Below are 27,980 nucleotides of genomic sequence, written 5' to 3' on the forward strand. Positions count from 1 at the left end.
CTGATGGACAGTGAGCATGCGTACCATATCTGAAGTTGATAAATTGAAATTGAACATGCGTAATTAACCTTTCGGAATAGGAAAAAAAACCCACAACAAATCTCGTCGTCTGTGGAACATGCGCATTCGTTCTCTGTAATGTTTTTGGTATTGAAAGTGAGCATGCGCATAATAAGAAGGTTGCCACTCTTAAGTTTGAACCGGACAGAAACGGCTGATCCTGAGGCTGTCAGTGAGTGGGGTTAATGGGGAACTCCTGGGGCGGCGTAGAAAGGGAGAACTTAGCTTTGCTATTTACTAGTGCAGTAAGTATGCGAAAGTCGCATAACCTTTCAGAGCCTGTTTCCTTCTCTGTAAAATGAAAATAACGATACCTGTTTTTGCAAGGTTGTTTGATAATTGTTAAGTACAGAGTCTGGCTTACAAGCCACAGCTCTTTCCAGTGCTGCATAGACCCGGTGTGAGGTCGTTACCAAAAATTGTCTCTTTTCAGTGTTAAAAGTAGTGGATACTTCCTCTAATATTTCATCTGGTCTTTTTTTCCCCCAAGCTTCGTCTTCCTTGCTGTCCTATCTGAGCTAAATACAAAGACTTTCTTGTGTTACTGTAGTTACCAGAACAGAAAGGCGATTGGTGGAGAAAGTCATTATTTTGAAGAGAGAAAATTAATGTTAATTAAATGTGCTACTGTTGAGCTCACTTCTGCATTCGCTCTGTCCCTGTGGTGTGAACTGTACACTACGAATTCCTTTAACCAGAATTTGTTTTGTTTGTTTTAAATGCATGCTTAGGAAAATAGCGATTACAAATGAGATTTTGGAAACTATTGAGCTGTGTATGAATGGTTTTGCGTAGAGTAACCCTGAATCCCGAAACCAACTTCCTTGAATGATTGGCTCCTTAGACAACATAGCTATTGTGTCTATAACACCATAGACATATATAGTACTTACAAATTATATTTTTAGTGATGTATATTCACATATATGGCATTTTATTTGTTCTTTATTGGTAATGTAGTGGCTCTCAAAGACTCTATTTTTTCTATTACAGGTTGCTCACTGTTTTGGGGGAGTAAGCCTGGTTTGTGTCTCAGCATGTCAATAGTAACAGTGCAGCTTGGTCAATGTGGCAATCAGATTGGTTTTGAAGTGTTTGATGCTTTATTTAGTGACTCACACTGTCCCCAGGGACTCTGCTCTAAAAGGGAGAATGAGGCATATCAAGCATCTTGCAAAGAAAGATTCTTCAGTGAGGAGGAAAATGGAGGTATGTGTGGTCCACAGACCTCTCCTTTACTCTGACATAACCAGCCTCTTCAAGGCCAGGCCCTCCACGTGGTGTCTGAACCCCGTCCCCTTCCATCTTACTACGGAATGATTTTGCTCTCAGCCCTTTGTTTCTATCTTAACGTTTGCCTCTCCAGTGACATCTTCTCCTCAGCACGTGAGCATGCTCAGATCATGCCAATCTAAAACCAACCAAACAAACAAAACTTAGCTCTTGACTATAGCTTTTTTCCTTCCTCATCTCTTTGCCTTCTCATCTAAGATTCTCAAAGGAGAACCCTCTTTAACCAACTGTAATCCTACTTCTGCTCTACAATACCACTGAAGCTGTTCTATGAAAAATTCCCAATGATCTCTTAATTCCTAGAGCCAGTAACTGTGTTTCTTTTCTTAATTCACTTAACTTCTCTACCATATTTGATAACATTAACTATAAAACTCCCTCCTTGAAATTCCTTCTGCTTAGGCTCTGAACTTTTCTTCTCCAGTGGTTGCATCTCAGCCTCTCTTCTGTCCTCACTTGTATAGTTCTCTCTGGGCAATTTCAGTGACTCTCAAATTTTGCTACATCTTTTATACTAGTGACTCTCAAAACCTCTAGCCTAGCATCTCTTCCAAGCTGCAGACTGATTAGTGAACATCACCTGCGTCTCTCATGTGTCCCTCAGACTCAACATCTCCATACCCAAGGGCATTCATTATTTTTCCTTTAAAACTTAGCTCTGACTGCCCACATACCATCAGACGTCAAGATCTGCGTAGTTTACCTCCTACTCATCTCTTGAAACTCTTCTCCCTTTTCCATCTTCACTTTCATTGCCTTAGTTCTGGCTCTTGTCCTTTCTCACCTGGACTGTTTCAAGACAATCCTCCTGAGTTTCCCTGCCTGGTCTCTTGTGTTTATCACATCTATCGTCCACACTACCGTATTAAAAAAGACATCTTTCCTCCCCTGCTTGAGCATTTTCAGTGGTTTCTCATTGCCTAAAAAGTAAATTTCAAGGTTTTTAGCATTGCATACAAGGACTTCCAAGATCTGAGCCCTGCCTGCTTTCTCTCCCCATCCATCACTTCTTATACCCCCTCTTTCTCCATCTTCTGCTTCAGTAATCCTGAGATGCTTTTTTTGCCCTTGGTATTTTTATACCTCTGAATAAAAATACTACTCTGTTAGTGTGGATTTGCTGTGGGTCATATCACATCATACTGTGATTAAGTGTTGATGTATTTTATCTCTCCCACTGGTCCTCCTAGGGCTGGATTGATGTTGTCTTTGTCTCTGTGTTCCCAGCACAGTACATAGCACATAGTAAGCACTCAACAGATGTTTGTAGACTTGACCCAGTCATCATTTTAGCCCACGTTTATTCAACCTGCCTAGCACAATGCTAGGCATTATGACACATCTGCATATACCTGCTGCTGCCCACCTGAATTTCTAAGCAAAAGGAAAGTTCTTCCTATCCTCAATCTTTGATTTTTTTTTTTTTTGGACCTAGAAGTTTATGCTCTGAGTTAACCCAAATAAGCCACGTGCAATATTTTTCTTTTGATTTTTTTTTCCCTCTCTAGTTCCAATTGCTCGTGCTGTACTTGTTGACATGGAACCTAAAGTTATCAATCAAACACTGTCAAAGGCTGCCCATTCTGGCCGATGGAAATATGGCCAGCATTCATGCTTCTGTCAAAAACAAGGTTCTGGAAACAACTGGGCATATGGGTAAGAATAATTCCTCATGATTTTCAGTTTAGATACAGCTGCATAGTTGATTAATAGTATAGTTACAACTGCACAGTTGATATACCAAACACATAATTTTGAAATTGCTGTTTTAAAATGTAGAGTGTGACTTCACCCAGAAGACGCTCATTCTGTCTCGTGTACATCTATGCTTAAGGTTCAGGTAATGATGAATCCAAGGATCTCTTGCAGCAACGTTTTCTACTTCTTCACTGTTGTTCTGCCAGCTAACTTATTGTCAATACAATATCTTTGTCTGGCAGGTATTCCAGTTAATAGGAAATATGCCAAGGCAGTAGTATTGCCTAGTGTTCTTTGGAAAATTCCAATGCCTAGGGCTCACTTCTAGAAATTCTGGTTTAATTGGTTTGGGATGAAGTCTGAATGTTGGGATTTTTCAGAGCTTCCCTAGGTGATTCTAATGTGCAGCAAAGTTAGAACCACTGCTTTAGAAGTATTGTTATGAATACTGAATATTATGTTGTACCGTAAACTTGCAGAACTACCTGGTAATTGAAGTCTCCAGCCTAAAGGAATGGACTATAAAAGAGAATTTTCTACTCTCAGTAAATTTACTCTCCTAGCGGTCCTATTCACCTGTTAAAAATATTTAACTTGTGTATCTTAAATTTCATCAATCAGGTACCTGTACCTTTCTTAAGAGTTAGTTCACTTCCATAGGTTTAAAAAGCCTTTGCTATCCTATATCTTTCTCTGCATTCCATCTCTGGTTAAATTGAAAGGTGTTTGTTTCTTTTGCATTGCATAGATACTCTGTTCATGGACCTAGGCATGAAGAATCTATAATGAACCTAATCCAGAAGGAAGTGGAGAAATGCGATTCTTTGAATGGTTTTTTCATCATAATGAGTATGGCCGGAGGCACAGGATCAGGGCTAGGAGCCTTCGTTACACAGAACTTACAAGATCAGTACTCAAACTCTTTGAAAATGAATCAGATTATATGGCCTTATGGAACTGGTGAGGTATGAACATGTCAATTGAAAAATTTATATTTTGTATTCTTTGCAGTTAAATGTAGGTAAAAGATTGATCTCACCCTTTCTTTGGAAATGTTAAGTTACTGTGTAAGGAATGATTATACAATATGGTACTTTCATGTACAATTCATTTAACTTTGCCAAACAAATGAGGTGTCCTTATTCATAAAAATTCCGAAGAAGACAATTGTGCATCTTCTCTCAGGAACCCATTCCTGGTTCAGTCCCTCTGGCTACAGCATGTAAAGCAGGGACCTTGGCCTCATCGTGCCATTGCCAACCTTCAAAGAATTTTCATTTCTTTCCATTGAAAGGAAATTTCTGTATAGGCCAATTTCCTATTGATCACCCTAGTAGGAGAAATAATTAAACAGAGGTGAAATAAGTCAGCATAGGAAATGATGTAGGAAGAAAGTGTGATAGTAATAGTCATCATTTATTGAGCCCTTACTCAATAAGGGCACTGTTCTTAAGTGCTTTACTTGCATTCTATCATTAATCCTTACAACTCTAGGAGGCTGGTATAATTATTATCCCCATTTTACAAACGAGGAAACTGAGGCATAGAGAGATTAAATAACTTGTCAAAGATCTTATAGCTAGAAAGTGAAAGAGCCAGGCTTTGAACCTAGGCAGGATGCCCTTAGAGTCTACCCTCTTAACCACTGTTCTCTCCTGCCTTTCTTATCTTTGACCTTTTTTTTCCTCCAGGTTATTGTTCAGAACTACAATTCCATTTTGACACTTTCTCACTTGTACCGATCTTCAGATGCCCTCCTTGTTCATGAGAATGATGCTGTTCATAAGATCTGTGCGAAACTGATGAATATCAAGCAGATCTCCTTCCGTGATATAAATCAAGTCCTCGCACATCAGCTGGGACGTGTGTTCCAGCCTACTTACTCTGGGGAAGGCTCATTTCACTACAGAAGAAACCCACTAGGTATTTGTCCTCCTGTGTGCTACTCGTAGAGAAGTCTGATGTTCTGAAAGCCTGAAGGTTGTTCTTCTATGGCTCTTCCCCTCTGCCTAAAGATATACTCAGGTCTCCCTCATTTCGAAAACCTTCCCAAAGAGCAGCTTAGCTTTATTGAATTTGTTTCAATATTGCTTCTGTTTCATGTTTTGCTTTTTGGTTGCGAGGCACCTGGGGTCTTAGCTCCCCCACCAGGAATCAAACCCACACCCCCTGCATTGGAGGGCAAAGTCTTAACCACTGGACCGCCAGGGAAATCCCCTTTTTTTTGTTCTTTAAAAATAACTTTGAGATATAATTCACATACCATACAACTCACCCATCTAAAGTGTACAATTCAGTGTTTTCTAGCATATTCACAAAGTTGCACAACCATCATTTTCATCACTCCGTACAGAAGTGGTTCTTTTTTCAGGTTATTTGTCAAGTGGTGCTTTATCCATTCAAATCATCTAGATGCAGAGGACTCCGTAATCTATACCCCCAGTCCTACTCTCTTTCCCAAATAGTTGCCTATCCCAGTTTTCTTAGTTGCCATCTGCTTCTTCAGATTTAGCATGTTCTGAATGGATTCATCATTTGCTTCCCTGTCTTCACTCCCCAGCCCCCTCTTCCTCAATTCCTGTCACCTGGATTTCTCCCACTGTCCTCATATCTCATCAGTATGCTCAGACTGTTGGTACCATCTCAGCCAGCTGTCTGCATTCTTCCCTACTTCCCTCTCTCTGATATTGGTTCACTTGGTCAGTATCTCTCAACTAATATTGCATACTCCCCCTGAATACAAAGTTCTCTTTATTCTCCTCTCCCTCTCCCTCTCTCTCCTTTTTTTTTCCATGAAAACCAAAGCTCACATCTACGTGGACACTCCTGGCTTAAGGTGGTCCTATTACTGCTTTCCTTCCTGTTGCCTGCTTCTTCCCCCTGCAGTCAATCCGTCTTGCACACTGGCCCCAAATGAGCCTCCCCAGTGCACAGATCTAATCCTGTACTTTACTTAACCCTTATTCTATGGCTCATGCATTACCTGCCAGATTTGTCATAATTCCTTATGCCCTGAATCCTAACTTTCCGTTTTCATCACCTTCTGCCGCCTCTGTATAGATTCCCCACCTACTTTTCATCCTGCCTCCACTTTTTTCTTCAATCTGGTACTTCCCTGCCTTGGTCCCTTTGCTCAGTGTTCCTTCTTCTTAGAAATCACTTCCTCCTTCCCTTCTTCACCTCTACTGAAACCTTACTCTTCCTGTAGGGTCCAATTCAAGTGATAATTTTTCCATAAAGCTTTCCTACTGAGACCTTTACCTAAAGTAACCCTTTTTCTCTGAACTCCTGTGGCATTCTGTATCTCTTTTATGTCACTTAATGTTTTCTGCCTTTATTATTTCTTTAAGTGTGTTTGCTTATCTTTAAAAGTAACACACACACATTTATTCAAGGAGTACAAAAGAATATGCAATCAAAAGTAAATCTCCCTCTGGCCCCTTCCCAGATGCTGCACCATGTGTTTCCTTAGAGGATCTGTCATATGCATGTTTTATAGTCCCTACTAATTTGCAGCTTCCTTGGGGACATGTGTCTTGTTAATTTCTCTGCATTCCACAGTACTTACCATATTGTACATCTGTTCATTCAACCAGTAGTTATTGGCTTCCTGCTATGTGCCAGGCACTATGCTACATGTTGGGGATTCAGTGGGGAACCAATGCAGACATTGTGTTCACATTGAACAAATAATTACACTAAGAACATATAATTAAAAACTGAGTTAAATGCTCTGAAGGAAAGGAGTACAGATCCAAGAGAATGGGTCACGAAGGAACCAGACTTAGGCTGACGAGGTGAAAGAAGGCTGCCCTGAGGAAGTAACACTTGAGCAAAAAGCTGGATGAAGACTTGGAGTTGACTAAGCAAAGGGAGGGAGAAGGGAGTAGCATGTTGGGGGAATAGCATGTGGAAAGACCCTATGGCAGAAGGAAGCGTGGCCCTTTCGGAAGAGAGAAATCCAGTGTCACTGGAGCACAGAGAATGGTGTGGGGGATGATTGAAACCTGAGGCTAGAGCGGTGAGCAGGGGCCGACCTTGCAGGTCCTTGTAAGCCATTTAAAGGCCTCCTCATTAATCTCAGAGCAGGGGAAAGCCACTGAAGGATTTTAAGGAGGTCGTTGGCATAATCACCTTTATTTTTGAAAAATTCATTGCCTGTGGAGAGCTGGTTGGAGGTTGAGTCTGCAGGCTGGTCCAGTTGTTCCTTGGGGAGATTGTGATGAACTCGGTGAACTGCCCTCAGAAAATCCAAGCCATCAGTTCCATGAGCGCTCTCTTGACTCCCACTACCATGTACAAACTATAGGGCACTGGGTCCACACTTGCCCTTCACCTTGTGTCACAGTGGGAGAAGTATCCTGCTTCTATCAAAGGCCAGCCTCTCGCTTGGGTTCTGGGTCCCATTCCCTCTGTCTTCTCAGGGACTTAATTCCTCACTCATCTCTCATCCTCACATGTCATTAACCCTCTTTCCTGGGTCGCTGCCATTACAACGGCTCTCTGGCATCTTTCACACCAAAGAAGCCCTCCCTTGACATCACCTCTCGTGATTTCCCCACTTATCTGTCATTCTTTAGAACCACTGTCCTCAAAGGGGCCTCCATTCTCCCTGTCCTCATTTCTTCACCAACTATTCACTCTTCAACCCACTCTGATCTAGTTTCTCTTCCATCACTTTTCTAAAGCTGCTTTTCTTAATAGGTCGCAAGCATGTTCACATTGTCAAATTCACTGGCCCGTTCACTGTCCTTATTTTATCTCAGTAGAATTTGGAATGGCTGATGCCTTGTCTTCTGAGTCTCCTCTTCGTCTTTTGTGACAGCCCCTCTCCTGATTTCCCTCCTTATCTCAATGACTATTCCTTTTATTCCCATTATTTTCCTCCTTCTTTGGCTCCTCCGTTTCCTAAGCTCTAAATGCTGGTCTTGAACCCTCTCCGAAGGTGACTGACCCAGTCCCATGGCTTTCAACACCATTTGTTTTCTCCAGCTGGCCAGTTTCTCTCCAACTCTGACCAATTCCCTAAGCTCTAGATGTCTATATCCAGCAGCCTTCCCAACATCTATGTGTACACGTTTCATGGTCGTCCCAAACATAATGTGTCTAAAGCAGATCTCTTAGCTTTCCCCCAGAAGAAGCCTGTTTCCTCCTCGATCCTTCAATTGCTCAGTTTTAAAAACTTAGGTCCAGGGAATTGCCTGGCGGTCCAGTGGTTAGGACTCGGCACTTTCACTGCCATGGCCCGGGTTCAATCCCTGGTTGGGGAAGTAAGATCCCGCAAGGTGTGTAGGAATATGCTATAACAAGAATTCCATAGACTGACCGGCTTATAAACAGCACAAGTTTACTTCTCACAGTTCTGGAGGCTCAAAGTCCAAGATCAAGGCACTAGTAGATTCAGTGCCTGGTGAGGGCCCGCTTCCAGGTTCACAGGTGGCCGTCTTCTCACTGTGTTCTCACCTGGCACAAGGGACGGGAGACCTCTCTGGGGTCTCTTTTATAGAGACCTCATCTCCCAAAGGCCCCACCTCCTCCTGATGCCATCACCTTGGTGGTAAGGATTTCAATATATGAATTTTGAGGGACACAAACTGTCAGTCCATAACAGGGTTTGACAAAGTCAAGAATGGTTAAGATGAGAGTGGGTAAACAAGAACGCTGGGGGGGAAAGCAGATTTTAACAATTAATTTGTGCGTTAGTCCTCAGGAATTACTTGCTGACTGCTGCTTGTTTATGCATGCTGTGCAATAGGATTCAGCTCTAGGTATTTTACAGAAGAGGATTCTTATGTTTAGAGGAAACTCCATTAGCCATAGGATCAATTTGTGCAACATTTTGTAGATGTTTGTGTCAAAATTTGTTCTTAACATTAGGACGTAGGATATGAGTTTGCACTCAACGTTATCATAAAATTTAAATTTCATGTTATGGTAGAAGATTTTTCTTTCTCCTCTAGGTATTTTCTATAAATATATAAAAAATATATAAAATACATAAAATATATGACATATTAAAAAGATAAAAATATTTTAAAAACATATAAAATAAGCTCTGAATGAAAAACAACTTAGCCTTTCTCCTTAATTCTGTTTCATTACAAATACAAGGTTCTAAAAATAGGTGTATTCCTGTGTTCAGGAGTTACTAATCCTGTCTTCTTTCCCAGTAAAGTTTGATGTTAAGAGGTTCTGATTATTATTTAACCAGATAAAATAAATAAGAGATCTAGGAAAATTTCTAAGGGACTATTTAGTGAACACTGAATGACAGACAATAAAAGCATATTACGTCTCATGCTTATTTTGTTTTCCTGGGGTTTAGCTAAATATTTCACTGACATTTCCAGTTTCTTAGCTAAAAAGAAATTCTCGTTTCCTTTTGGCAAAGTGTGTTTTTTTCACTCATGCTAAAATAGGTGCCAAAATCAAGCAAATACGTGGTCTTTAATAGACATCGTCTCTGAAATTGTATTTACATTTTAAGCAATTTTGGCCTTGGAGGAGAAAACACATTTGGTTCCCCCAAGCCATCAAATCATGGCTGTGTATGAGTCAGTGGAAACAACGTGGAATTTAAAAATTTAGTTCAGATTTTTTTTCTTTGCAGGAGACTTAATGGAGAATTTAGTTCCCCATCCAGAATTCAAGATGCTGGGTGTTCGTAACATTCCTCAAATGTCTGAGAATTCACTGGCATACAGCACATTTACTTGGGCTGGCCTCCTCAAGCATTTGAGACAGATGCTCATTTCTAATGCGAAAATGGAAGAAGGTAAAGGGTATTTTAAAAATATGCAGCCCACAAGCTGGGAAAAATGCCTCTACTGGAGTTCTCAATATAAACTGGCTTGATCCAGTTGAAATAATGGTGCCTTCTTCTGACCAGGGAGGCTCCTGCAAAAAACTCACCAGAACATCCGGGGAGGATTTCTTAATCACTTCACAGTTTCATTTCTCAAAAAAATTTCAGATGAGTGTGACATTTATTTTTATTTTATTTTTATCAAAGTAATATATGAACATAGGTTTTTTTAAAAAAATCAAGGAGTCAGAACTCACTTAAGTGTCTATTTAAATCTGTCCATTGCGTTGTGTGTAAATTACATCTCAATTAAAAAAAAAAAGTCAAGTAATTGTCCAGTATGAGTTTATAATGAGGAAGAGAACAGCCTATTCCACACTTCCCCTCAGCCCAGCAGAAACTGCTTTCAGTGTTTTGAGATGTTTCTCCTGGAATTTGCCCCCATATTTCTAAATATCTTGCATATTCCGCTATTTGTTTTATTTTCCAGGTTTAGATATTATCAGTTGCCTTCCTAGCATGAAGTTGAGAACTGAATCTTCTTAACACCCCCTATATACACATCCACACACCTTTCCCTCCCTCCTCCCAATCTAGTTAAAGCATCCTTTTGGGTTAGATCAGTTTTCATTGTCTGTGTTATTTTTGCTATGTAGATATTATTCATAGTTGAGCCATGTACTGTATACACAGATTACATTTTATTTCATGTACAGTTTATTTTTTCCTCCTAGAGTTAATAGTTAAATTTATTTGGTCGATATTCTTTGTACCTATTACAAATTTACCCCTAAACTTTTCCATAAAAATGAAACCCTTCTCAGCATGTTCAGACCTATCAATCAGGTAATCTTATTACTTGCATTATCTGCTTGGAGATATCCCTTCCGGAGGACTTCACCCTGCTGTTCCAGTCTGCACTGGTTACTCTCCAGGCTTAATAAGCAGCCAGCACTGGCATCTCTGCCTCCTTCTTTATTCTAGCCCGTTTCCTAGATTTCAAATCTTCCTCTTTCTGGGTTAATTCCCTCATGGATAGTACCCTCCAGGAGCTTCCTAAGAAAGAGTACAGGGAAGGTAAAAATTTTAAGGCTGCAAATGTCATTATCCTACTTTTATATTTGATTGGCCAGGATTCGAGGCTGGGAATCATTTTTTACTCAGTGTCTTGAAAGCACTGCTCGATAGCTTCCAGCTTCCAGTGTTACTGCTGAGAAGTCCCACTTCAATCTGATTCCTAATCCTGTTTTATTCTCTCTTGTATCTTTTAGGATTTTCTCTTTGTCTCTAGCATTCTGGAATTCCTTAGTGTGGATCTTTCATTTATCTCAGTACAATGTAAACTTTATGAGGGCAGAGATTTTTGTTTTGTTTACTGCTGTATTTTCACAGCCTCACCGGTTTTTAGCCTTTCCTGAGCAGAAACCTTCTTCTCGGATGGAGGGTGGGGCACTCCCCCTAGTGCAGGAGTGGGGAAGGGTCTGGGGCTCTCACTGCCTCTCATACAGATTTTTAACTACTCCTCCTTTAGAAGCGCCTGGCCTGCTTCCAGGACCTCCACTGTGGACAGAAAGTTCAGATTTCCCTGGTTGCTAAGTCAGTAACCATTGGTTCACTTGCTTTCCAGCTTCCAAATTTTTGTTGCCATTATTTTCCTTCCATTTTTTCTTGTTTATGCCTTTTAAAAAAATCCCTGTGTTGTTAGTGAGATTTGGGGAGTAAACTGGTATGTTCAGTCTGTCGCATTTAACTGGAAGTCACTACTATGTACTATTTGGGGAGCATATATTTTACCACAAATTACAGTAAGTTAGGTTTCAATACTATGAAAGTGGATTTCCTCTATATTTACTTGTACTACCTTACAGACTTTAGATCATAGTGCCTGACGTTTGGAGATAAGTAGAAAGTTCACATCTTAAGTAATGCTTCCTGAACTTTTTGGCCACAGGACCTGTTTTTCTGGCAATACCTATTATCAAGGAACACAGTGTTCCTCAGGGTACTGTAAGACGTGGTGCCCTGAGCCCTCTTAGGTCGATAAACCACAGTTTGTTTAGTCATTTTCCCATATAGGAATTCAGAGTGTCACCATTTTTTCACAGTTATAGAGTTTTGAACACTTAAATGTTTTCATATAAATATGAACATATGAATAAATATATTTATGTCACTAACCAGGTTGAAGGATATAGTTTGAAAACTCTTCATATGTTATCAGAATGCTCTCTATGAAGATTGACCCCATTAAGATCATCATCAGCCGTGTATCTGTTTCTACATGTCCTATAGCAACAGGAGGAATGAGTGGCCCAAGGGGGGCAAGGCAGAAGTTACAATGTCTCTTATAACCTAGCTTTGGAAGTCACATACCATCATTTTGCACCATCCTTTTGGTTGTTAAGGTCAGCCCTATCCCATGGGGAGGGGACCACACAAGGGCCTGAATACCAGGTGGCAAGGATCATTGGAGTTCATCTTGGAGGCTGGCTACCACCCTCTGCCCTCTGTCCCCTAATGAATCATGTCCTCCCATTTGCAGAATGTACTTAACCCTTCCCAAGCACCCCCAGAGTTAGCACATCAGCCTATTAGCACATTCTATTAGCACATCAGCCTAAAGTCCAGAATCTTGTCATCTAAAAGCAGGTGCCAGTGTGGATTTACTTTCCTCAGGTGAGATTTCCTGGGTATAGCTCTTTAAGTACACCCCACCCCCAACAGACCATGGTGGAACAGGTGTAGGATTTTACTTATTTATTTTTAAGTTTAATTTACAACACCTTATTTTTAAAATTTATTAGTTGATTTATTTTTTCTAGTTTGGATCAATTTATTTATGTGAGGACTAGAGAGTCAAAGTTCTAAGGGTGTATATAAACAGACTTTAAAAAATAAAACTAGCATCACATTATATGTATTTTTTGTTCTGCAACTGTCTTTCGTCATAGTATTTTGTAGCCTTCATTCCAATTCATTCATTTAGACATGCCTTATTCTTTTTAGTAGCTACATAGTTTTCTACCATATAGGAGCCCTAACTTATTATATGCACATAGATTAAAGAGTCAGGTAATTCTACGAAGCTGGTTGTTAAAACTTTCAGTTCATAACCTTCTTCTATTGTCTCCTTCCCAGAGGTAACCACTTTTCAAAACTCTTTTGCTATTTCTTTTACTGTTTTTATCTATTGCCATTTACAGATTTTTCAATGATATAGGTATTACCTATTTACTTCCCACCATGGAGGGTTAGGATTTAGCTTTTTTCCAACACTGGGCCCCCTAAGCTCTAAAACACACTCTAGACAGGCTCATCCTTCTGATATGGTAGTAAGTGTCATCACTGGGTTAAATCGATATTCAGCTTTACATTATCATGACCAAGTAAATGCTATTCACAGCTGAGCAACAAAATATCCTGTGATTACTTTTCCCTTCCTGTATAATTTTTTTGTTTTCTTTGGAGTTAATAATTACCTTGTTTTCTTGTTTGCTTAGTTTTTCTATGTACCTGTCAATTATTCAACACTGTTTCTCTACTTACCTAAATTTTTTCTTGATATACAGGCATACCTTGTTTTATTGCACTTTGCAGATACTGTGTTCTTTAACAAATTGAAGGTCTGTGGCAACCCTGCATTGAGCAAATCTATTGGCACCATTTTTCCAGCAACATTTGCTCACTTCACATATCTGTGTCACATTTTGGTAATCTCGCAATATTTCAAACTTTTTCCTTATTATTATATTTGTTATGGTGATCTGTGGTCGGTGATCTTTGATGTTACTATTGCAAAAAGTTGCTATTGCTGAAAGTTCAGATAATGGTTAGCATTTTTTAGCCATAAAGTATTTTTTAATTAAGGTATGTACATTTCCTTTTAGACATAATGCTATTGCACAATTAATAGATTACAGTATAGTGTAAACATAACTTTTTTTTTTTTGCGGTACGCGGGCCTCTCACTGCTGTGGCCTCTCCCGTTGCGGAGCACAGGCTCCGGACGCGCAGGCTCAGCGGCCATGGCTCACGGGCCCAGCCGCTCCGCGGCATGTGGGATCCTCCCGGACCGGGGCACGAACCCGTGTCCCCTGCATCGGCAGGCGGACTCAACCACTGCGCCACCAGGGAAGCCCATAAACATAAATTTTATATGCACTGGGAAGCCAAAAATATTCGTGTGACTCACTTTATTGTGATAATTTACTTTATTGCGGTGGTTGGAACCAAGCACAAAATCTCCAAGGTCTGCCTGTATCCAAGTATTCTGTCAGTTTCATCTTCTTTAAGAAATCTCCCCTAGAGCCTTCTGACCTGCTTCAATCTAGTTTTTTTTGCCCTCTCCAGCCAGTGTACATTTGTCCTTCTGGATATTCTATTTGCCTGTCTGTTGTGTTGGATATTCTGCTCAGAGGGTTTACACAAAGCCCCAGTGATCTGGGGGAAGAGGAGGGAGGGGACATGGTTTTCCTGGTTTGGTATGTTTCCTGCCCTTACCTCTGCCTGGTGTTCTCCAGACTAGAGTCTCTCAGTCATATCCTCTCCAGAAAGTAAACCTTTAGTTTTCTGCTAGGGTGGGGAAGAGGCAGTTGTCATAATAAACAGACAAGTTTAGCAACATTCCTTAAGCAGGAGTCAAAGGCAGATGTGCTTTACATGGTTGCAAAGCCAGTTTAAGAGCCAGTGACTTAGTGTTTTCATGGATTCCCTTAAGGAATGCCGCACCACCTACTTTCTGGAGGAACAGAGCACAATAATGTGAAAACACATAGGCATCATTAATGCTGAAACAAAGAGTGATAAAGTCACTGAATGTGAAAAAGTTTTAGGAAAACCTTAAGTTATTTCGTTACATATATATTTTTATATATGCTCAAGAATGATATATGATTTTTAAAAATATAAACTTACTCTAAAAGAACTCTTCAATAAGTGTAAAATTTAATAATCTAAGTGAATAATTTAATTTTTTTTCTAATCAATGGTGACTTGGATGGAAGGAAATATAATATTGTGGATTTATACCCCTTTTTTGTTACATGGATTGTAAATATTTTTGTCCATCACTTTTGTCTTTTGTATGGTATTTTTCACTATATGGAAATTTTACCTTTTTATGTGAGCAGACCTGTAAATCTTCCTTTATAGATTCTGAGCCTTACCTACCCCAAAGATATAAAAATATTCTCTAGTATTTCCTAGTATTTTCATAGTTTTATATTTAATATTTAAATTTTAACCCATCTGGGATTTATTTATTTAATTTTTATTTATTTGTTTATTTATTGGCTGTGCCGCACAGCATGTGGGATATTAGTTCCCCGACCAGGGATCAAACGTGCCCCCTGCAGTGGAAGCGTGGAGTATTAACCACTGGACCGCCAGGGAAGTCCCTATTTTTGTTTTAATAAATTTATTTACTTTATTTATTTTTGGCTGCATTCGGTCTTTGTTGCTGTGCGCTCTAGCTGCGGTGAGCAGGGGCTACTCTTTGTTGCGGTGCGCCAGCTTCACATTGCAGTGGCTTCTCTTGTTGTGGAGCACGGGCTCTAGGTGCGCGGGCTTCAGTAGTTGTGGTACACAGGCTTAGTTGCTCTGCAGCATGTGGGATCCTCCCAGAGCAGGGTTCAAACCCATTTCCCCTGCACTGGCAGGCAGATTCTTAACCACTGTGCCACCAGGGAAGTCCCCTCTATTTTTGTTTTTGATCATGTATATTTTTAAAAAATAAATTTATTTATTTTTGGCTGCATTGGGTCTTTGTTGCTGTGCGCAGGCTTTCTCTAGTTGCAGCGAGCGGGGGCTACTCTTTGTTGCGGTGCACGGGCTCTAGGCATGCGGGCTTCAGTAGTTGTGGCATGTGGTCTCAGTAGTTGTGGCTCACAGGCTCTAGAGCACAGGCTCAGTAGTTGTGTATCACGGGCTTCAGTAGTTGTGGCTTGTGGGCTCGGTAGTTGTGGCTCGCGGGCTCTAGAGCGCAGGCTCAGTAGTTGTGGCTAGTGGGCTTAGTTGCTCCGCGGCATGTGGGATCTTCCCGGACCAGGGATCAAACCTCTTTTCCCTGCATTGGCAGGCGGATTCTCAACCACTGCACCACCAGGGAAGCCCTCAATTTTCAATCCTATTTTTGCTTTGTGTTTCTACATCCCTTAACATTTTTATATGTATTTTGTTTATTTGTTCATAGAGACATACAGAGTGAAGTTCAGTCTTTATAGGTGGATAGTTCTATGAATCTTGACACACTTAAACGGTGTAACCACCACCACAATTGAGACAGAGTATTTCCATGTTCCAAAAAGTTCCCTCACACCCCTTTGTAGACAGCCTCTTTCCTCCACTCCAAGTCCCAAGCAACTATTGACCTGAACTTTATTCCTATGGTTTTGCCTTTTCCAGAACGTCCTGTAAATGGAATCAAACAGGATGTAATCTTTTGAGTCAGGCTTGCTTCACTTAGCATCAGGCTTCTGATATTGATCCACATTGTCACGTGTGTCAGAAGTTACTTTCTTTTTACTGCGTTGTAGAATTGCATCCTTTGCACCTACCACCGTCCTTTAATATTCGATGAAGACTATTTCATGCCTTTCTCAGGACTGAGTAGTTTGAATCACTTTAGGTCAACCAGATAAGAATGTTTAAATTTTTAGAAGAACCCCACCCTGCCACAACTTTTACTTATCAAATGGAAATTTATATAAAATACACATACTATAATACATCTTTCTCTTCTTGTTCAAGGCGATTTGTAAAATCTCTTGCTCTTTTTTTTCTTTTGGTAGGTATTGATTGGCAGGTACGGCCTCCTTTATCAGGACTTCCTACGCGTGGTAAAATGTCTCTCAACAAGGAGTCTCATTTTAACACTTCCATTGCTAACTTGGTCATCCTTCGTGGGAAAGACGTACATAGTGCGGAGCTGGGTAAGCAAAGTTAAGGTGAAAATTAAGATGTACGTTTTGCACATGTACATGGTATGCATGGTAAAAAAAAAAGAAAAGAAAAGAGAAAGAAAAAAACGAAGTCCCTGAATTTATTCTTAAAGAAAGGAAAATAATAACTCCATATTTTAGTAACAAAATGTAACCATTGTATCAGTAAGTGTGTGACTGGATACCAAAATAGATGTGGTGTAAACAAGAGGACAAGTTTAATTCTTTCTTCCTGAATCTGGTTGACCTGTCATCCTCACCTCGTGGCTTTGTCCTTAGTGCAAGGCATCTGTTTGAACTTCAGCCATCAAATCACATAGGAATAAGCAAAGAAGGGCAGGCCTGGTCCTCTGGGGTCACACACCACACTTGTGTTTCTATCCCTTCGACTGGGACTGAATCATGTGCCACATCTAGCTGCAGGGGTGGCTATGAGCACAGTTAAAATTTGGTGGTTCTGTTACTAAAGAAGAAGGGGAGAACAGGTATTGCAGGACAACTAATGGTCTCTGTGACAAGCATTGGTACAACGTTTTCAGGAGGTTGAAAGAGCAGTACTCTTCTTAGCTTTCTTTGTGTTTCTATGGCAAGTCTCTGGGATTATATTATCCTTGTCTGATGATTCCAGCAGCATCCAATTGGCTGCTTCTAGCTGTGATATAAAGAAAATCAATCTCATCCCTGTAATACCTCTTAAATAAAAAACTAGTAATAATTAAAAAGAGATCAAGTCAATCAGATGGTGTACTTTCTTCATTTTAGATTTTAAAATGAGAAAGTTAATAAAAGGATATATAAAGTAATCTAACCTCCAAAAATTTACCCACAGCAAATGATGCAGGTACACAGAGGTGTAAAGATATTCACTGCAACATCTTTCACACTAACAGAAATGTGGGAACAACCTAAATGCCCAACAATAGGAAATGTGTTAAAGAAATTATGGTATATTCATAGAAGCTTTTAAAAATATGAGTGATATTTACTGACACAGAAAAGAGGTTTACAACATATTGGTGAATGAAAAATGCATATTACATAGGGCATGTATGTAAAATTATAGTACAAAAGCGGGTCAGCAGACTGTTCATAGTCTGTCTCTGGGTGGTAGCATTTCAGCTGTTGAGTTGGCTTTTAAATTTTCTTCTTAATAAATACTTTTCTGAATGGTGTGGATTTTTTTTTATGATGAATATGGATCATTTATCCAAAAGCAATATAAAGCTAGTTTCAAAGAGCAAAACAAAAGATTTCTGGTAAAATGGATACAAAAATATCTGTTTATTAATTTGTTTCAAAACTGATGATTTATGATGTAAACAGTGCCTTGTTATTTTACCCTAGGAGCATTTAAAGATCCAGCTCTCTATACTTCCTGGTTAGAGCCTGTTCATGCTTTCAGTGTGTGGAAAACCCAGCGAGCCTTTAGCAAATATGAGAAGTCTGCCGCGTTGGTCAGCAATAGCCAGTTCTTAGTAAAACCACTTGACACGATTGTGGGCAAAGCATGGAATATGTTTGCTTCAAAGTAAGTAAAAAATAAATCTACAAACCTTTCCTAACCTTAAGCAGATAATATAATGTTAAAACACTATGCAGGATCTGGAGTGTCTTAGTCTGTTTGGGCTGCTATAACAAATAGAGCATAGACTGGGTAGCTTATAAACCAAAGAAATTTCTCTCATTTCTCGAGGCTAGCATGTCCAAGATCAAGGTACTGGCAGATTCAATGTCCAGTGAAGACCAACTTCCTGGTTCATAGGTGGTGTCTTTTTGCTGTGTCCTCAAATGGCAGAGGGGCAAAGGAGCTTTCATGGGCCTCTAATCCCATTCATGAGGGCTCCACTGTCATGACCTAATCACATCCCAAAGGCCTTACCTCCTAATATCATCACCTTGGGAGTTAGGATTTCAACATACGAATTTTGGGGGAACACAAACATTCAATCTATAGCATGGAGTAAGTACTTTGTAGGTATGAAACTTTGGGCACATTACTTCAGGTTTCATTTCCTTTTCTGTACAATGGACCCAAAAGAGAGGATATATGTGGTGAGGATTAAATGAGATGATAATGTAAGAAACCCTTAGTACAGTGCATGACTAGTAAATGCTCAATAATTGTTCCATGGTATTATTGTTGTTGTTGGCTAAACGAGTAGTTTCTTTTTAAAAAAATTTACTTATTTGGGGCTTCCCTGGTGGCGCAGTGGTTGAGACTCCGCCTGCCGATGCAGGGGACACGGGTGCGTGCCCCGGTCCGGGAGGATCCCACATGCCGCGGAGCGGCTGGGCCCGTGAGCCATGGCTGCTGAGCCTGTGCGTCCGGAGCCTGTGCGCCGCAACGGGAGAGGCCGTAGCGGTGAGAGGCCTGCGTACCGCAAAAAAAAAAAAAAAATTTACTTATTTGGTTGCACCAGGTCTTAGTTGTGACTCCAGGACTCCTTTAGTTGCAGCTTGCTGGCTTCTTAGTTGCAGCATGTGGGCTTCTTAGTTGTGGCTCACCAGCTCCTTAGTTGCGGCCCACAGGCTCCTTAGTTATGGCATGGGAACTCTTAGTTGCGGCATGCATGTGGGATCTAGTTCCCTGACCAGGGGTCAAACCCAGGCCCCCTGCTTTGAGAGCACAGAGTTTCATCCACTGCGCCACCAGGGAAGTCCCTAAATGAGTAGTTTCTAAATGAAATGAAAGTAAAGTAGAAATTTCACTATAAGGCAGGGACAGTAAGATAGTTTTCCAAAATAAGATCCTTGAGAATGGAAGAGATCCTGATCTTGCTCAGTAAGAAACATTGCAAGTTCAACTCTACTTGGTACTAAGAAATGTCTGCTTGATTACTAAGAAATGTGTTTGTTATCCGGTTCCCTGACCTCTGCCACAATTACTTAATGTTAAAGCAGAATTTCTCAAATCATTGGGTAAGCCTGTACTTTGATTAGCTAGGATTCCCAAGGGCCCCCCATCCTGCACATGGCCATTCCATAAACCCCTACTCCTCAGGACTGTGAACTCTGTGTCCTCTGTTGGTATAGTTCTCGTCCCACTCTCATTAAATGGTAGCAGCTATTATTTCATCAATTTAGTTCATGTCTGCCCTTGATATTCTTTTTAACATGACTTCTCCTGCCTCAGAACATTTTGGGGGACTGGAGGTATTAAGAGGATCACCTGGCATTAGTGAAAATTAAGTGTTGTCTGAAAAACACTTGGGAGGCTTCACTTCATTCCTAGAACTGGACCAATGTGTTTCTACAGTTTCACGCCTTAGATAAAACTTCTCAGGCACTTCTTAAGAGTTTATATTGAACACAGTCATCTCCTGTAGGGTGTTGAATATGTGCTGGGTAGACAGCCAAATCTGAACATGCTTCTTTTTCCTATGTGCTGGCCATGCCGTGCGGCTTGCAGGATCTTAGTTCCCCGACCGGGGATTGAACCCGGGCCCTGGCTGTGAAAGCACCAAGTCCTAACCATGGGACGGCCAGGGAATTCCCCTCCTATGTGCTTCTTATTGTCACTCTCTTGGACACTAAATAGACAGGGAGCTTGACACAAACTTTGAGAGTTTGCTAACCTTTGGAGTAAACATTGAAGCAAAGGCAAGACTTTTAAAAGAGTCTGCCATCTGCACGTGTTCATGAGCTAGGAAAGGTCTATTTATTATTTGATTTTGAGTTATTCGTTTGCCTGAGATTTTTATTTCATATTTTCTGTTTCTTTCACCAGAGCCTACATTCATCAGTACACAAAATTTGGAATTGAAGAAGAGGATTTTTTGGACAGTTTCACATTGTTAGAACAGGTTATTGCTAGTTACTGCAACCTCGGATTTTGAACAATGGGGAAAATTTACCTTAAGTCATTTTTGGACTAAAGTACTTGCAATACTACTTTCTCCGTAAGGTTTTTCAAATTCCTATCTGCTAATGTAACAAGGTTAAATGCTGATTCCTTCTCCATACTATAGCCACAGAAAAGGAGAAAAACCTTTCATGTTTTCAATGAAAACATCTACTTGAAATTTTCCTTTGTAAGAAAAAATATTGGTACTTCTTTAAAGAACTTTGGGAATACTTTGCTGAGATGTTAGAACTCTAGAACTATCAGAAAAGGAAACTTCCCTCTTTATTCCAAAAAGCATTCACTAAGTATGAGCTAAACTTTCATAGCACAATTTTAAGCTAAGAAATTGCAATTCCGTATTTAAATATATTCATCTTTGAAGTGAATGTTTTGAACCATAAGAGGGAGCTGTTGTCAAAAGCTACAGGGTGAACATCTATTTTTGAATATTTTATTCTAAAACGGTAAGATTTTCCACTTTAAGCAGCTATTTAAAAATAAATGTCAGGACTTTGTTAATAAACGTTATATCATGCTTAAATACAAAAGTAAATAAGCAAATGTTTCCTTTGTTTGCTGTTCTTAAATTTTCTGGGCATCAGAAAATTGGGTTTTTCTTTTAGATCTTAGAATGCCAGAGCAGAGACTGATTTTATTCAACCAGTGCTTTAAAATTACTTACAGGTATTTAGCTGGTGTGGAAGACAGTTATATTCCTTTCAGTAAAAGGGGTAAGAGCTTTCGCCAAATTCACTATGTTGAGAAAATTACCACCAAGTAAATATTGTCCTAGATGAAACTGACACATACAGATGTTGGTTTCATTCAGAAGGACAGAACACATTTGGAAATTTGCAGCTGAGTTTGAGGGGAATGGGGTAGTTCAATAAAACACATCACATGCAATGTATTAACAAATGTAAAATGGCAAACAAATAGGAACATTTTGCCCTTTCTGCCAAATCTACCAGTGGTTTCTTCCTTTTCTTTCCATATGGAAATGATTACCTTTTTGCTGTTTTTCTTATCAACTGTTGCTATGATTTAAAATACTGAACCATATCTTATTTCTAAGGAATGTAAAAAGTGGTCTGTTCAACTGCTAAAAGGCACACCCACTGCTGTATTTTGTTAAGCCAAGAATACTAAAAAATAATGAGATTGTAATTTTTACAAAATAAAGTTAAAAGTAATAGTTTAGCATTGCAGAGATCCAAAGACTGAAACAATTTCCCGAACTAAACCAGCATTAATGAAGATCTGTAACCAAATTACCTCACTAGGGGGTAGGCTGATTCTGAAGAACTTTGCTACAAGTTAAGCTTAAAGAAGGTCGTAAGTTGAAATCATTTTATATTTGAGAAAAGCATGCATGAGGTACCAAATGGGACAAATATATTTCTAATTTGGCAACTCATGGAATCAATGGCAGGTGACTCTTGGAAGTAAACTCCAATTACACAGAGCCATTCACTTATGTGAGTTGACCCTTTCTTATGCATGTTATTGTTTCATGCACAACTGCATTATTTGGTGTGTGTGGATACCTAAATATTTGCAAAATTGTTTTAAATGTTTACATTGAAATTTTTTTCTTGTCTATTTGGAATAATGTAAAAATTTTTGCTATTAGAGTTGTGATAACTTAAAAATTAACACAAAGAAGTTGATGCCAAAGCTTCAAAATAAGGGGTGGCATTGGAAATGTACTTTGATTTGTGTGGAGATAACGGCCAATCAGCCAGGACAACATTAGAATCATAACTTCCTGGGCATAGAGAGCCAAAAGCTTTGAACATGTAATTTCTTAGATTACTGGGTAACTGGCGTACTATGTGTGTCACTCAGACATTATCCCACACAGCCAAGATGCACCCCTATAGGCAGTGAGTACAGTATAAATTCAAACTGTTTCTTAATTTCAAACCTTTTCGTTCTCCCCCATTTGTGCTTTTCTTAAGAGCTCTTTAAGCGGTAGAACCTGTTTCTTCCCATTCATTCCCTCTTGCTTCTAGCTTTGAGTACTCGCCCCGCAACCCCTCACCACTACTATTCAGTCAGCCAACAATCCCCTTCTCCTTTCTTTAACCTGTCACTTAGAACTCAGTAAGTGTGCCCATGATTCACTATTCTCAGTCCCTTCATTCATTCAACCAGTATCTATTCACTGCCAGGCACTGAACAAATGCTAAGTATATGGGGATCAATACCACAAAGTCTAAATGAAGAAGCTTACAAGGTACTTAAGTTTCTTTCCATGCCTGGTGCTACGATTCTGGCTTCCTAATTATTGCTTATTATCTTGCCCATGTCCATGTTCAGTTTTTTTCTTTTTTTACAGTAAAGATGTGGTACAAGGTAAAGAACCGTGAACTGGGACCTTTAGTCTAGGCTTTAAATTTGTCTGAAGCCTCCTCACTGGCTCTGTAGACTTTACTGTGCAGTGTACATACCAGTGATTCTTCTCCTGACCACCATGTTTATCACACTTGCATTCCTGTCCAAAATTTTGTTTTAAAACATGCTCCATATGTTCCCATCCCACTGTTCTCTCCGCATGAGCTCAAGGTCTGGCAGTCAACCCTTCCTTGTTCTTCCACCTACCTTCCAAATATGGCTTTGCCCACTAACTTGTCATTTTTGCAAATAATCAGTTATTTAATTTAAGAGATATTTGCTCATCTGTATCAATCACATTGTTTCCTATGGGTTTTAGGAATGTGAGCTAAAAAATCTGGCTTTATATTTTTAACTAAATAACTTCCTACTCCTACACTCTGAAATGTCTCAGACGATGCAATGTCAACCTTATTAATAAATGGAATCCCACTTCCCCTAGCAGGAATGTTAAGATAAACAATGTAAATATTTTAAGTTTCTGGAGAACGCAGTGTTGGGTCAGTGTTGCAGAAGATATGGCATTCAAGGGAGAAGAGGGAAAAGAGAGAAAATCCTAATCATTTAGACTCTAGGGAGCCAGTGAAGCCAGGGAAGAGATGAAAAGGAAGGTCAGGGGAACTGATGATGATTCCCAAAGAACTGCTAATAGCTTATAAGCATTTAAAAAAAAAAAGAAATACTCGATGGTTTTTGAATTATGGACTTTACCTAATGATAAAAAATCTAAGAATAGCTTACAAGATAGCATGAAAAGAAACAAGAAGCTAAATTACATGTCTCTTAGCAAATAATTCTGTGTTACCTGAATTTTTCTCCTTTGCCAATGATGGAGCCAATACAATGGATACTTTCATGGCTCTCTTGTCCTATGAATTTAATTATTTACATGGTAAGTACACAGAAATTCAAAGATTTTTGTCCAATATTGGCTGTCCAATAAGGTAGCCATTAGCCACATGTGGTCAGTAAGTGTAAAATACACACTGGATTTTGAAGATAATACAAATAAAATAATGTAAAATATTAATATCTTAAATCGTGGAAATGATATTTTGGACATAATAAGGTAAATAACTTATTCAAATTGGTATAATACCTGTTTTTTTTACATTTTAAAGTATGGCTACTAAAATTTTAAAAATTAGATATATGACTTGCATGATATTTCTATTGGACAGAGCTATTCTAGACACTTCAGGAGCAAAATCCTGGGAATTGTAGAAACTGGAGTTGAACAAAGCTTATCCTTACTAGGTGAGAGTTCATGGGAACACGATAGTAAGAAACATGACATGAGGCAGAAAGATGGAAGTTTTCCTTTTTTTAAAAAAAGAAGGGCCTTGCTTAAGCTCAGCTCCTGTGAACAGTATGAAAGAGGCAGGATATGAGCTTAATTCCACAAACATCCATTGAACACCTGCAAGTTAAGACACTGTGCAAAGATGGGGAAATAAAAAAACGAGGTAAACCTGGCCCCTGCCCTTTAGGAGTTCACCATTTGGTATATTCCTTGCTGCAGATCATATGCTTGACTCATGTAGAGACTCTCTGTTTGTTGAACAGATTAATATAAACGTCTGAAAAACTGTGGAAGAGACGTAAAGCTGCAAAACTACAGACACACAATAAAGCCTATTAAAGGCCCCATATTAGCAATAGATCTCACAACTATTAGATGAAACTAAGGACCTGGAAATGTAATTAAAAATATTCTGCTTCTGAAGTCATCTTATATAATTAAGAGCCACTTAAGGCAATATAAATTCAAACAATATATTAAAAGAGAGTGTACAACTGCCTTTGTTTGCAAGTCCTTGCCTAAAATCTAAATTCCTGGGCTTCCCTGGTGGCGCAGTGGTTGAGAGTCCGCCTGCCGATGCAGGGGACGCGGGTTGGTGCCGCGGTCCGGGAAGATCCCACATGCCGCGGAGCGGTTGGGCCCGTGAGCCATGGCCGCTGAGCCTGCGCGTCCGGAGCCTGGGCTCCGCAACGGGAGAGGCCACAACAGCGAGAGGTCAGCATACCGCAAAAAAAAAAAAAAAAAAAAAAAAAAAAAATCTAAATTCCTTGTCCTGGAATTCTAAGCCTTCTAATGTTTGGCCATTCCCCCTCTCCCACTGTTTCTTTTCTGTGTGCTGTAGTAGCCAAAGCTGACAGAAATGACTGTTAAATGTGGTTATGAGAAACACATAGATTCATCTACATGGTTATGTTTAATTTTGTTCAGTAAGGACAGAGGTGGAACTATCACTAACCTGAAGATACAGATGAGAGACACGCCCCAATGATCCTGCCTGCCCCAGCTCTGCCCCCACTGCTAGGATCCCAAGACCAAGAAGAATGGGAGGCTCCGAACATTTTTGAGCAGGACTCAAAGGACACATGCTAGATTTCATAGTAATTTCTTTGGGATAATATCTTAGGGGATTTCCTTCTTTTTTTATATTATGCATTTCTTTGGCTTGCATTTTTTTTTAAGCAAAGCCATAAAAAACCAACATAAAGATAAAATAACTCAAAAATGATTTTTCAAAGGACGTTAAGACCTGGAGACAGTTTGAAGAACGGAGGAATAAGTCAAATGAATCAGAAGGCAGCAACAAGGGGTGGAAGTAATAGGCATCCTCATCGTTCTGTAAACTATCACAGAAATAGGGTGTAGGAATTATAGGATGCTCCAGGGGCAGAGGAGGAAGGGAGAAGTTAAAGATAGCTTTGGGGTCCTACTGTCTCAACATGTTCTTCTAATGAACATCGCCTACTGCAGGGAAGACTAGTAAATATATCAAACACAAAGTCTGGGAGCAGCCTGAAAAGAGGTGTATAAAGTAGGAAATCATTTATGTATGAAAGAACCTTTTATTTCTTCCTTGCAGAGACCAGGGATGTCTTTTATGCTCAGACAGATTATGTTTGAAGAAGAAAATGCAGAACATCTGCAAATTTCTTTGATCTCTACATTTTTCTACAAGCACTATTTTTCAGCTTTTTTTTTTTTCCTTCTAAAATTGTGCAAAGTACTCGCACACCTGTGCTTTTACCAGATAGGCATCTTATTTTGTCTGATTCCATCAGAAAGCCAGGAACAGTCACACCCCAATTCTCAAAGGCTTCAAAAACTGTGGACCTTCTTGAGAGTGGAATACTCGAGTTTTGTGCCTCTCTTCTCTGTACCAAAGGATTATTACAGAAGTAAATCTCTCTCCTTCTGAACTCTGGTGCTTCTGGTGAATGGTATGATTGTGGTCATATGTCATTTATTCTGAACTCCTATCCAGCCAACTTCAATAAGCGTAACTCACTTACTGAAACATGTAAACAACCCCGGCACCAAAGCAGCCAAATGGAAAGTCGCCTTTACCACATGCTCTAGAAGGTGTAATAAAGCCGTGACTCTGCCTTTTGGCTTGGCAAAGGCAGTTGGGAGGACGCCCTCGTACTTACTTGGGAATACTAATGACATCTGGGTTCTAGGTGGCTGCCACTGCTGTCTAGGCTAGCACTACTGGAATCTTGGACTCTAGTAGAAATATACAGGAAATCACACTGCCAAACTTTTCTCCTTATAAAGACAATCTATCCAGGAATTACCATCCTCCCAGTTCTCAGAGGGAGGAGCCATTGGCAAAGCAGGCAGGATACAACTGTGGAGAGGAATTTTAAAGCAGTTTCCTGTGGCTCCAAGGTCCAGTCACAGTGCCATTCTTCAGGAACAGTGCTACATAACAAGGTGAGGCTTAGATGATCACTTACAGGAAAGTACAGAGGACATACTACTCTAGAGAATTCTCTGAAAAAGTCAGGTTTATTCTCTGACAGGGAGTGGTTTGAGGAGTTAGGAGAACTGACATACACCCCTATACTAGGCCCCACCATTCTATTGGTATCTTCCCTTCATATGTTCAAAACGGAATAGTGACTCTCTCTCTCAAACTTGGTCCTCCTCCTATATTCCTGGCTCAGTGATCAATGATTATTGCTGTCTTCTCAGGGTTCTCTGGTTCATCCTTCATGTATACTCCACCTCTTTCACTCCACCATTACCTGGACTCTACTTAGGTAGCACCTCCTGCCTGCCTTCGAATCTCTGCTGCTGCTTCACGTGGGCTGTTGCAATATCCATTCAGCAAATACTGTGTGTGACCCCACCCTGTGCTTGGCTCTGAGCATACAAAGGAGAGCACAATAGTGTCTGCCCTTATGTGGCTTAGGTTCTAGTGGAGGAATGAGCAAAAACAAGAAAATTGACTAGTTGTGAATTATATGTAGGTACCTTAAAGGAAACAAAACGAAGCTAGGCAGAGAATAAGAGGTAGAAGGCTCATTGGCCTTGTCTCACAGCTCCCTCACTGGTGCTTTCCTGGTGTCTCTCACAGGGCTTTTCCCTCACCCCAACCCCTACCTGGCAATTCAAGTGCCACATCCTCATGAAACCTTTTCTGATCCTTCCTAGTCAGCAGTTTTCTTCCTCTTCCCATTTTTTTTTTCTTATGGCCTTCATCTTACTACTCTACATTATAGTTACCTGCATATTTGCATAACCCCCAAGAAGACTGTAAGCTCCTGGAGGGAGATCATTTTTCAACAGCTTTGCCTCTTCCCTATAGTACTTTAAACTATTAGATAATTTTTTTTTTTTTTTTGCAGTACGCGGGCCTCTCACTGTTGTGGCCTCTCCAGTTGCGGAGCACAGGCTCCGGATGCGCAGGCTCAGCGGCCATGGCTCACGGGCTAGCCGCTCCGCGGCATGTGGGATCTTCCCGGACCGGGGCACGGACCCGTGTCCCCTGCATCGGCAGGCGGACTCCCAACCACTGCGCTACCAGGGAAGCCCTAAACTATTAGAGATTTAAAAAGTGAATAAAAAAAAATTTTTTCCCCCAACGTGGCTAATACCACTACTGGCCCTAACTGTTTCATATTAGATTTAAAAAGTGAATAA

The 27,980-nt window shown here is 40.1% G+C and overlaps 1 protein-coding gene across 6 annotated transcripts; it reads left to right on the forward strand.

The window, feature by feature from the left end:
- Positions 1-50: 50 nt before the first annotated feature.
- TUBD1 (tubulin delta 1) lies at positions 51-27,924 on the forward strand. Of its 6 annotated transcripts, none has more exons than XM_033431649.2 (9): positions 52-232; positions 1,054-1,269; positions 2,862-3,009; positions 3,800-4,016; positions 4,743-4,974; positions 9,662-9,826; positions 16,645-16,785; positions 18,139-18,322; positions 25,266-27,924. In XM_033431649.2, the coding sequence occupies exons 1-9, from the start codon at positions 139-141 to the stop codon at positions 25,324-25,326; spliced, it is 1,458 nt and encodes a 485-aa protein (XP_033287540.1). In that variant the 5' UTR covers positions 52-138; the 3' UTR covers positions 25,327-27,924. The 6 variants fall into 6 exon arrangements, with proteins under 6 accessions (XP_033287541.1, XP_033287540.1, XP_004271792.1 ...); XM_004271744.4 differs by lacking the exon at positions 25,266-27,924 and adding an exon at positions 20,522-24,834 and having other exon boundaries at positions 55-305; XM_033431648.2 differs by lacking the exon at positions 25,266-27,924 and adding an exon at positions 20,522-24,834 and having other exon boundaries at positions 55-232.
- The last annotated feature ends 56 nt before the right edge of the window (positions 27,925-27,980 follow it).

This window comes from Orcinus orca, chromosome 19 (assembly GCF_937001465.1).
Source record: "Orcinus orca chromosome 19, mOrcOrc1.1, whole genome shotgun sequence".
NCBI lineage: Eukaryota > Metazoa > Chordata > Mammalia > Artiodactyla > Delphinidae > Orcinus > Orcinus orca.